The sequence below is a fragment of the Epinephelus moara genome, chromosome 14 (genome assembly GCF_006386435.1).
Source record: "Epinephelus moara isolate mb chromosome 14, YSFRI_EMoa_1.0, whole genome shotgun sequence".
Taxonomy (NCBI): domain Eukaryota; kingdom Metazoa; phylum Chordata; class Actinopteri; order Perciformes; family Serranidae; genus Epinephelus; species Epinephelus moara.
In genome coordinates, this window is record NC_065519.1 from 21,713,106 (window position 1) to 21,724,658 (window position 11,553).

An 11,553-nucleotide genomic window follows, 5' to 3' on the forward strand; every position below is an offset into this window, starting at 1 on the left:
TCCCCTCGCATGGAGGGCACACGCTTTCAGGAGAGCTGGTATATGCTATGATGGCCTCAGTTTTAAAGAAACTGGGTAAACTAGATAAAGATTAACATATGGATTGAGGGAGTGTAGTCATGATTTATTCCCCACCTCTCTTGCTGCAAGTTCTAATAATGTAGCAACAACATCATCTTCACATCTTAAGCTAATATTTAGTTTTAAGAACCATCTTGGCTCTTAAGATTTATAATCTAGTTGCAGTTTTATCGCACAGACTAAACATTTACATATAGTTAAAATGCTTTTTGGGGAATTGAAGCAACTATTGCCCCCTAGTGCTCCAAATAGGCAGCATCTGAATTTACATACATCATTGAAAATGAGAAAAAATCCTTAAAAGGTGAAAACAACTTAGACAGCAATTTACGGCTGTCAGTAAGTGCTCATTTCAGGAGGAAGGTCAACAATTTCAATCTAACATGGGAATGTGCATGTAATCCTGATGTAATAACCCACAATAATCATAAAAATAAATGTTTAATCATGCACGGCAGAAAAAAAGGGCAGGGTTTTATAGCAATAACGTAGTAGGTCACATTTTTGTACTCTCCTGCAGTTTCCTGAACTGTAAACTCTGGACTTTTACTGTGTTTTGCATTAAAAAAACAAAACAAAACTCAAACATTTGCAAGACTAATCCTCATCCAAATGATCGCCAATGAACCAGAGAGACAGTTCAGTCCCTTCCTGGTCTACAATTCATTTTATTAAAGATACAGTCTGTCAAGTCTGTGCTTGCACATGTCTGCCATCTACCTCTGCAGGCCTATAATTGCACAGACCAATGACACTGCTGATATTATCAAAACATGATTTATAGTGTATGAAGAAATCATTTCACAATGGCATCTCTTTTCACTTTTTTACTCCATCACTCATGTTGTCTCACAATGTTTAGTGATACATCAGACACATATTTTTCTTTTAAAAATATAAAAGAGTGCAGATGTTAGATGTGTAGATTTTAAAGGTCCAGTCTGTAGGATTTAGGGGCATCTAGTGGTAGAAATTGCATATAATATTCATAACTATGTTTTCATTAGTGTGTACTTAATTAAATAAATAAATCATTATGTAGCGGGTCTTCTCCCACAGAGTCCACCATGTTGTTCTAGCCCAGAGCACACAAACCAAACACTGGCTCTGGATAGGGCCATTTGCATTTTTCCGTCGGCCACCATATCTCTCCTCCACACTTGGCACACAGAGAAGTTTCAGTTCTACAGCCTCACTGCTAGATGACATTAAAGCCTACACACTTGACCTTTGAATCTGATTTCCTTGTGGTAATAGGGCGGAACAATGATTACAGTACGCACAAACAAACTCAGACTTTTCTCCGGATGTGCAGGATGTGGATGTCTGGACTGCTAAACTCTGGATCTTGCTTGTCTAAAGGGATCTCCTCACAGTCAAAGCTTTGATGCAGCGACTAGAAGATAACACAAAACACCACGTTAATACTCACTGAGGGATGACGTCAAATGTCTCAGCATCTTAATTTCTGTTCATCTATTTATTACATAACGGTTGAGCACTCACCTCAAAAAAACGCCTTTCCACTTTTGGATTGACGCCTTCTGTGCGTTGCTCATAGCAGCATATAATGCAGGTCTCTGGTCCAGAGAGCAGCTTCAAGCTCTCCACCAGTGGAGCAATGGACTGCATGGGGAAAAAAAAGATAAGTCACAAAGACAAAATACAGTGCTTGTTCTGTTTTGCAACAACAACAAAACCACTGTAGTACATTACCTGCTCATAGTAGATGCAATCTGCCATAAGGACATAATGTGGGGGAGGCTGGAAGTCAGACACATCTTCACCCCTTTAAGGAGAGTAGAAATCAAACTGTTAGGATTTGCTTGCAATGTTGGACATGCTGCTTGGATATATGACTGAAATACAAAAGATGAAATGTAAGTACAAACCATTTGAGTACCTTGGCAGTAATTGATCCACTGGTGATAAGTGCCTGGTTCTCCTGGATGTTCACCCTCAGGAGGGTCTGCAACTCTTCCAGGTCTGTCACAGTGACTTGAGCTCTGTGATATATAAGCAGGGTAAAGTAAGCAGCTAAAGGTCACTAAACAGCTACATATGTACTAATATTTTAAAATGAAACGTAAACACACACAATAAGCGGTTATCTCACCCCAGTGTTGCTGCCATCAGACCAACTACTCCAGTCCCAGCTCCGAGCTCCACAACACTGCTACCAGCCCACACGTTCACTCCTGAGGACGGATCGTAAAATTGTTTCGTCTCTAAATATTTTGCCAGAACGATAGCAGCATCCCAAACAACACAGCCAACGTCTCCCAAGTAGCACTGCTTCAGTTTTAGCGTTGAACCGTCGTTTTTCTCAATTTCTCTCACAAAATAAGCACCTTCATCTGTGTCGGCCGCCATGTTGGCCACAACAGGAAGAAGAACAGGACTTCCGGTGTGATTTATTTTCCCAGAATAAAAGCGTAAGTATGGAACAGAATTTTACATAACTTTTTTTTTTTTTTAAAGTATTATTATTATTATTATTATCATTATTGTAGAAAAAATGCAAATATCAATTCCGTGAAATATACTTTCAGCTGCTCTGGGATGTCAAGTCAACAGTCATACAGGCCGCCATACTTACATACACACAACTATTTTCATGATGACCTTGACCCCAGATGTTGCCACAAGCTACAATTGTGATACTGAGAATGAAAACTGATGCTCATTATAGTCCATTTGTAAAAACGCTCCCACACATGTTTTTGTGTAAGTGCTTTATCTCCTAGCAGCTTCCTCTTTCATTCAAAGCTTTGTGGTTCCCCTTCACTCTTGTTAGTTCCCTCTTCTTGCCACGTCATGATTTGCTTAACCCGTGGGACAGCTGTTACCTTTATTACACAGTGTACTTTCTAAAATGATGATCTACTGGCAGCTATTGAACAAATCTAATTAGGGGTTTTCTGTAAAACATAAAAATGGCGATTTGTAACTTGGTACAATTTTGTCGGTGATTTGAGGGTTCCTTCATAAATGTAGTTGTTACATCATATTGTCAATTCATGAACAACTGATAAAATGTCACATAAACACAGGTAGTTAACACAATTTGTGTAAAATGAGTGATGAGTATTTCCTGTGACTATTACATCAGAAATGAGTTTTCATGATAGTTTTAGGAACTTTTTATATAATTTTCCGTATGTATTATATATATTTTAACAATCATGAATACTAGGCTTCGACAAGTTCAGTGTTTTCTCCTTCCTAATGCTTCACAACCTCTGCTTTTTAACTGCATACTTTTCTAATGCAGGACAAGGCTGTTTAGCAGAGAGTGAAGGCTCTACATAGCTTGCATTCAGCTCTTTACTGTGCCCTTATCCTGTTAGATTTCTTTTTAAGTGCCTGTGTTGAATAATACTCTAAACTTTAATAATAACAAACTAATTTGGCTTAGTTTTCTTCACAGGTAGGCTATTAATGAAATGCTGAGATATAGGCCTACTGTATATTTATGAAAAAAAGAAAAAATTCTCACATATCCCCTAAATCCAAGAAGGCCTCACAACCTCACCTGAAGCTTTGGCAACCCCCCAGGTTAGGAACCAGTTCTCTAGGTCAGTGGTTCTGAACTTTTTACTAGTCAGGGACCCCTAAATTGATACACAATGGGTCATGGACCCCACTTGGTAAGATTTCACTTCCTTTTCGTATTGTAATTGTCAGCTACAGTTGATGAGGTAATGCTGACGGAAGTGAAACGGCCAGAATAGTCACTGTTATGACTCTTACCCACACTGTGCTCACTTCTATGGAATTAAATACTGAAATAAAAAACTATTCCTCATTTTTCGGTCTCTTATAGGCATTGGTGAAAGCAAAAATCACATTAGTTTAAACTACATTTTTAAGATTCCCATGAGAATCTGTGCCCATGTTTCAAAAGCTCCCAAGACCTGAACAAAGTCATACAGAGAACCAATATTAAAACAGCCATTAAAGTTTTTCTCCACACTTTTCTCTTAAAATATATTTTATCCTTTTTCCTTCTACTGTATTATTTTTGATCTCCAAGATTAGAAAAATAAAATTGTGTTGTGGCTTTGAGCAATAAGGTTCACACTGCATTCCTGTGTGAGGCCTTGCCTACTTGAGGGAAAAGGGGTATCTTAAATACAACATGGACAAAGGAGTTGTCAATAAATATATAAGTCAGTTAATATATAGACTAAATGAATGAAGTTTTTTTAATCTTTATTGACATGAACAGACAAATGATGCAGATGTGCTCAGATCAATAGCATGACAATAGTGAGAAAATTAGAAATGGGATTAATAAAATGTAGTAATATTGCATTATGATAGGAGGGGCAAAAACATAGGTTACATTATTATTATTACTCCAAAGGTTCATTATACAGTTTGAGGTTCTTTTTTGTTTGTTTGTTTGTTTAATAGTCCCAATATACTCTTTGAACACGCACAGAAACCCAAAGAAAGTGGGGGCAATCTTAGTTCCTCTGCATATTGATAAATGAATGGTCAATTAATCCTTATATATCACTTTGCTTGAAAGTGTGACGTTACGGACATGCGCAGATGATAGGTGCTAGAGGTGACATGATCGCGCGCACATTAGGCAAGTCCAGTCCATTCGGTGGCGGTTTACATTACATTAGCTACCAGTGTGACTTCCGGTGACTCCACACAGGCGTTTTTACAACATATTCACTAACATTTAAAGATGTATTTATGACTTTGGTAATATTCGTATGTTACCCTGCCTGTGAGAGGTTTTAAATGTTTCGTAGCAGCACAGAGGAGGTGGGTGACACCTCAGAGTGTGGACAAACTTGGGGAGTGTCCCCTATGGACAGGAGCGGACTAATTGAAACGACCTCATACGGTCCAGCATCAGCTTCCTCCGGTTCATCCCACCAAAGTTTAGATGAAGGCAGTACGAGCTCCAGCCATGGTCCATCACTCCCCCGTGTGGCCTCAGGTGATGGTATGGATAGTAGCGTAGTTTAAGCTAACATTAGCATCTTTTAGCTCACAACAAAATGATGTTGGAGGCAGTAAAATATTATAATGTCATGTTAAATATTCAAATGTATGAATTTTGTTTTGATAGTTGGTCATACAAGGACAATGGGGCCACAGCTGTAAGACTAAAGCCTTGTCTATTGTTAGGGCACTGCATTAATACTATGACACAGACCCTCTCCTCATGTTTTGTCCTGACACAGGTCAGTTCCCTCATAGCGTCAGGTTAGCCAGGACCAGTTCATCACTACTTGCATCCACCTCGGACAGCTCCCTCCATAGACGTGGAGGAACACCGAAACTCAGAAGGACCCCAGGGTCTGCTGGGGTCATTGGCACACACCCAGCACGCACACCATTGAGTGATCCCACCGGTACTTCATCCCTAAATGTTTTATATGTCAGTGTGGCTGAAGCGGTGTTTCTAATTCTGATGACTGTCTTTCTACAGGAACAAGTTGCTCCTCTGCAGCCACAACCTCTGGTGCCTCTGTGATTGTAGCAGTGGTTGAGGGGCGCGGTTTGGCCAGGGGAGAGATTGGCATGGCAAGTCTCAACTTGAAATGTCCAGAGCTTATACTCTCTCAGTTTGCAGACACTGGGACGTATGCCAAGGTAACCCATGTCAGAAGCTATAATGCTAGATTGTCTGTTAATCATGGCTTCACTCAGCACATACAGGGAACCCCTGTCTCAGTCATATTTTACTCATCTGAAGGTCATAACCAAGATTCACATCTTGGTGCCACTGGAAATACTGATGCCAGACACAGCCAGTGAGAAGGGGAAAGGGACAAAGCTGTTCAACCTCATCACAGAGAACTTCCCGGTACCAGTGCAGAATAAGTGTTATAAGGAAAACACACAATTAGTTCAAACAAATACCCACTTTCAAGTCAAAAGTAGCTCACTCTTGGTTGGCACTGCCGTGAACCGTGTGTGGTGCGTCCTACCTGTTGACATGTTGTTCTTAATTGTTACTATGGGGTAATATTTCTATGTTATTATGCCTCTTTGTCAGGGAGTAGCTTTTACTGCTATCCAAAGGAAGTATTTTAATGAAAGGAAAGGACTGGAGTACATTCAGCAGCTGTGTGCGTCAGAATTTGGCACTGTCCTCATGGAAGTGCAAGCTAAGTACGCCACTGAGTACAATAAAATATAGAAATAGATGTACTGTCACACTATTTTTTTTAATCACCAAATGCCATGCCTTGTTCAGGTATTACTGCCTGGCAGCAGCAGCAGCTTTGCTGAAATACTTAGAGTTCATCCAGAACTCCGTCTACGCTGCCAAGTCTCTTAAAGTGAGCTTTAAAGGGAGCGAACAGACAGCGATGATTGACTCAGCATCTGCCGCTAACTTGGAGTTGGTGGTCAATAATAGAGACCACAGGTAAGAAGACTGAACGTTATATATTTTTGTGTAGTGCTTGTATAATTGTGTACAGTGAGTGTTCAGTCTGTCTGTCTCTGCATATCTGTGTGTAGGAGTGAGCATACTCTTTTAGGAGTGCTTAACCACACCAAAACACCTGGTGGTGCTAGAAGGTTGCGCTCGAATATTCTGGAGCCTCTGGTTGATGTGGACACCATCAACATACGCTTGGACAGCATACAAGAGTTGCTGCAGGACGAGGAGCTCTTCTTTGGCCTGAAAAATGGTCAGGAATAAGCACAAACAGTTTTAATCACACATTAAATATTGTGCATACTGAACATGAGAGCATGTTACAGTATTATAAAATCTGTTTGTTTTTGCACCCCTTAGCCATAGGTCATTTCCTCGACATTGACCAGCTGCTCTCTGTTCTCGTTCAAATCCCAAAGCAGGAAACAGTACGTACAGTACTTACAGTTCTCATGACTGTTTACGATGATCTTGTTGCAATGGAATGTCTTGTCGTGAAGTGAATGCATGTGTGTGTGTGTGTTTTAAAATGCTTAACTTACTAGTACATGTGAGATATTGGTCTGTTTTTTCATGTGCTTTTCACTACTGCTACTGTATTTCTACAGGTTCAGGTTGCTGAAGCAAAAATTACTCACGTCATTCAACTGAAACACACATTGGACCTGGTGCCACGGATAAGGGTCTGAAATTTGTTTGAAATCATCCTACAACTACAGATAGAATGATTGTGCTGTTATTTGATCAGAATGCAAATGATAAATCATCTAAGCTTTACACTTTATGAACAGATGGTGTTGAAGAACTGCAACACAGCTCTGCTAAAGGCATACAGCGCCTCACTGGAAGACAACAGGTACCAAGACTTGTGCATTTGTCAGATATAAATGTACTATCATGTACTGTCTATAGACTTCATCCATTGCATATATTCTTGTCTGCCTCAGGTTTGACATGATCCTAGAGCAGATCAAGACAGTGATTAATGATGACACTACCTACCTGAAGGGGAGCCTGAACATGCGCACCCAGAAGTGTTATGCAGTCCGCCCCAACATCAACGAGTTCCTCGACATTGCACGCAGAGCCTACACTGAGATAGTGGATGACATTGCAGGTGTGTATTTTAGCTCTTGATGTTTTTGGTTTACAGTATTTGTGTATGATGTTTATACAGCAAATCTTATTAAATGGCATTATGCTGCACAGGGTTAGTGACCCAGATCGGGGAGAAATATGGTTTGCCAATGCGCACCAGCTTCAGCACAGCTCGAGGTTTCTTCATCCAGATGAAGCTTGAAGGAGTGCTCTTGCCTGAAGGGAAACTCCCCTCTGAGTTCATCAAGGTAGATAGTATAGTCCACTAAACACAGTGAAAACACAGAGCTAAAAAACCCACAACTGAAAAATGATAACTCAATATAATCTGTCAGTGAAGGTAGATAAATTGACCCCATCTGGACGATAACATTTGAATCACTGAATGAACAAAATCTGTGTTTGCCACCACAGGTAACCAGGCACAAAAACAACTACAGCTTCACTATTGCAGACCTGGTGAAGATGAATGACCGCTGTGACGAGGCCCTGAGGGAGATCTTTCACATGTCCTATGTGTGAGGATATCATGACTCTTTGAGTTACAAACATGCACAGTAATGTATTGCATGCACTTAATTACACTGTACTGAATATTGAAAGAAAGAGTGATTTATACATGGGCTGTCCTCGACTAAAGAATAATAGGATTAGTCAATTTTATTGTCACATTGTTTTTCTGGCACTCTTTATTCCACAGATGAATATGATTATGTAGAAATGTGCCTAAGTTTTAAGCGTATCTTTAAATATTGTTTTGATGCCAGAGATGTGACTATTATTGTACTGTAATGACTGATTTTTAATCCCCAGATAAAAGGCCTCAAAATAATCCCTCCCTTAGCTGACAAAGACCTTAACAACCAATTAATCAATTCATTCATTAAAAAGGGGCACTGCAAGTTTGTACATTTCTTTATCTGAGCAAGTTTTCATCTTATTAATAGCTGATTCTGATCATTTGTATGTGTTCTAGTTATTGTCCACTAGAGGGTGCTGTTTGTTAGCTATAATTTTCCTCCAGTGCTTTACCCCTGCTGCATCCAACCTGTCTCCATACAGGGTGATATGTCAACTGCTCAGCACTATACACGAGCACATCCACTGCCTTTACAAGCTCTCTGATGCCGTATCCATGCTGGACATGCTGCTGTCACTGGCCAATGCATGCACCATCTCAGACTATGGTAAGTATGATTCACTGTTGATTTCCAATCTCAAGTCAGTCAAACTGTCACATAAACCTTGAGGGCGTCTGATCTGTTGTCTGAGGGAGTGCTGTGTGCACACAAGGCAGCACCCAGCCAACGTCACACATGACAGCCAGAAAGCGCTCCACTGAGCTGGCAGCTCTGCTGGCCTCAGTTCTTTTGTGTGTGTGTGTGTGTGTGTGTGTGTGTGGGTTGTGGGCAGCACCAGCCCGATCAGCCACGTGGGTGGTGAGCACTGGCCCTCAGCTGTCTGAAAGTGTATCTCCATAGACATGTGCTGACTGCCTGCCCCCCTCTATCCCAGCCAGCTTGTACTCAGATTACCCTGGTTACATAAGTGTGCACTGGTGCGCTGTATTTACCGAGACAAATCTCCCCAGCAGAGGAGCTAGCTGGCTGTAACCGCTGCACACACCTCTCTCAGAAATCAGCTTTTATTATATCATGACACACCTTTCAGTTAAACAACAAGCAATGCATGAAAAACATAAATTCCAAGATGAAATCATACACCTAAACACTGAGTCACTGGCTGTATAGGTTTGTGCACAGACTCATACAGTATAGCTGTATTTTAATGCATGAAAAAATGTTATTGTATAAACAAAAGACAAACAAATTGAGGTACTTTTGATTGCTGCTTGTTTTTCTGCTGTGTCTGCCAGTGCGCCCAGAGTTCACAGACACGCTGGCCATCAAGCAGGGTCGTCACCCCATGCTGGAGCGGATGGTTGGACAGCAGCCTGTATCGAACAATAGCTACATCTCCGAGGGCAGCAACTTTGTCATCATCACTGGACCCAACATGAGCGGCAAATCCACCTACCTCAAACAGGTGGCGCTGTGTCAGATCATGGCGCAGATAGGTCAGCAGCAAACCTTTCAGCCTCACATGAATGTGGAATGCGAAGCTGCACAGTGCCAGCCATTGATTTGACTTGATTTTGCCCTTGTGTTATTATTCCAGGCTCTTTTGTCCCTGCTGAGTATGCCTCTTTCCGTGTTGCCGATCAGATTTTCACCAGAATAGGTGTGGATGATGATTTTGAAACTAACTCTTCCACCTTCATGTTGGAAATGAAGGAGGTATGTTTTTTATCATTAGAGCTGCTCACATTCTTTGACTACATACACGAGGCAAAGAAATGATTAAGTTATGATTGACTGCATTTTTACTCCCCAAAGATCTCTTACATAATCCACAACGTAAGTGACAGGTCCCTGATCATCATAGATGAGCTGGGGCGTGGCACCAGCGCTGAGGAGGGCATCGGCATCTGCCACTCAGTTTGCGAGTTCCTCCTTAGCCTCAAGGTACAGTATGCACTTATACAATCCTGCACATACACTCCTCTCTCTTAAATGAAAACCAGATAAATCAGATTCCTGTGCTTTATCAGGCATTTAACGTCTTATTGTTTGTTGTGGTACACCTCTCACATTAACAATAAAGTAGTTAAGTCAATACAGGAATAGCTTGTTGTCTAGTGTTTTTATTTTTAAGGTGTGTGTTGTTTTTCGGCTGTTTGCAGGCGTTCACCCTGTTTGCCACGCACTTTCTTCAGCTGTGCCAGCTAGAGTCACTTTATCCCAATGTGGAGAACCAGCACATGGAGGTCCAGCGGACACGCAGTAGTGACACCGGTGCAGAAAGTGTGGTGTACACATACTTGCTGAATCGAGGATGCTCTGAAGAAAGAAATTATGGTACAGAATCAGTAAAATCTAAGTACAATCCTGTTGAAATTGGTCATGAAAACAGTTACAGAGCTTGTTCTTGCCCCTCTAGGTCTGAGAGCAGCAGAAATGACAGCACTTCCTTCAAGCATAATCCAAGAGGCAAAGATAATTGCCTCCAGAGTTAGCCAGCAGCTTTTGGTATGGTTAATGAAGATCAGCTTTAGCCCTTTTTGTCCCACCATGTTCAGTGGCTCATCTTGTTCTGTGTGTCTTTTATTCACAGTACATCTTAGCTTGTGCTTTTACAGCATGTCCCATATTTGTGAAACAGTAAAAGACCTGAGAGAGTGAAATCCTCTGCTGTGGCCTCTCTTGACAGATAACATAAATATACTTGTTTTATATCAGAGAGGTGCTGAGGAAAGAGACAGAATCCTTGGTGTGTTTTTTGTATTGCTCCAGGCCAAACATCACAGTGATCCGGAAACACAGAGGCAGAGAGCTGTGTACCACCTGGCCACCCGCCTCCTGCAGACTGCCAGGAACTCCAGACTGGACCCCGACAGCCTGCGTATGTATCTGAAGGGCCTGAAGAAGCAGTATGAGGCCGAGCTGCAGGGAGCAGGGCAGCCAGCATCCATTGACGCAGAGGAGGAATGACTGATTGAGCCTGAGGCGGTGATAACACTGACAGAATGAAAGATCAGTGTCTGGGAATCATCAGTGGGCATGTTGTGTTTGGAGTGACGTGTCTGATATTAAATTGTTTTATTTTGATACCTTTTTTAGGCTATTCTATTAAAATATCATCATAATGTTCTTTTTGAAAATGTCATGTAAAATATTGCTGAAGAAATCTGTCCTGTGGAAGTGTGGCTAGGTCACAAGATACCACAGATATATTAATTTGCAATAAAAGAAGTGTGGGTAGTTTATAAGATACCACAGATATATGAAACTGAAATAAAAGCGGTATGAAAGTATGAAATAAAATAAGTATGATCGCCACAGTTATACTGGAAGTCCCCATTTAATGATGTGCTGTTAGTACTCGTGTTTCATGGA

General features: G+C 41.1%; 2 protein-coding genes across 2 annotated transcripts; one reads left to right on the plus strand and one right to left on the minus strand.

Annotated features, from left to right (window-relative positions):
* Positions 1–514: 514 nt before the first annotated feature.
* Positions 515–2,494, minus strand: vcpkmt (valosin containing protein lysine (K) methyltransferase). The gene is made up of 5 exons (XM_050061609.1): positions 2,198–2,494; positions 1,974–2,087; positions 1,798–1,870; positions 1,588–1,707; positions 515–1,477 (listed from the first exon to the last, which is right to left on the minus strand). Exons 1-5 carry the CDS (start codon positions 2,452–2,454, stop codon positions 1,373–1,375), a joined length of 669 nt encoding a protein of 222 aa, XP_049917566.1. The 5' UTR covers positions 2,455–2,494; the 3' UTR covers positions 515–1,372.
* A 2,251-nt stretch (positions 2,495–4,745) lies between these two features.
* On the plus strand, positions 4,746–11,445 carry msh4 (mutS homolog 4). Its single transcript, XM_050061334.1, has 20 exons — positions 4,746–5,044; positions 5,292–5,462; positions 5,540–5,703; positions 5,807–5,917; positions 6,110–6,225; positions 6,311–6,484; positions 6,580–6,752; positions 6,860–6,927; positions 7,108–7,182; positions 7,291–7,355; positions 7,447–7,616; positions 7,709–7,845; positions 8,012–8,115; positions 8,660–8,784; positions 9,474–9,674; positions 9,776–9,894; positions 9,994–10,122; positions 10,341–10,515; positions 10,598–10,686; positions 10,951–11,445. The coding sequence occupies exons 1-20, from the start codon at positions 4,843–4,845 to the stop codon at positions 11,146–11,148; spliced, it is 2,766 nt and encodes a 921-aa protein (XP_049917291.1). The 5' UTR covers positions 4,746–4,842; the 3' UTR covers positions 11,149–11,445.
* Positions 11,446–11,553: the final 108 nt, after the last annotated feature.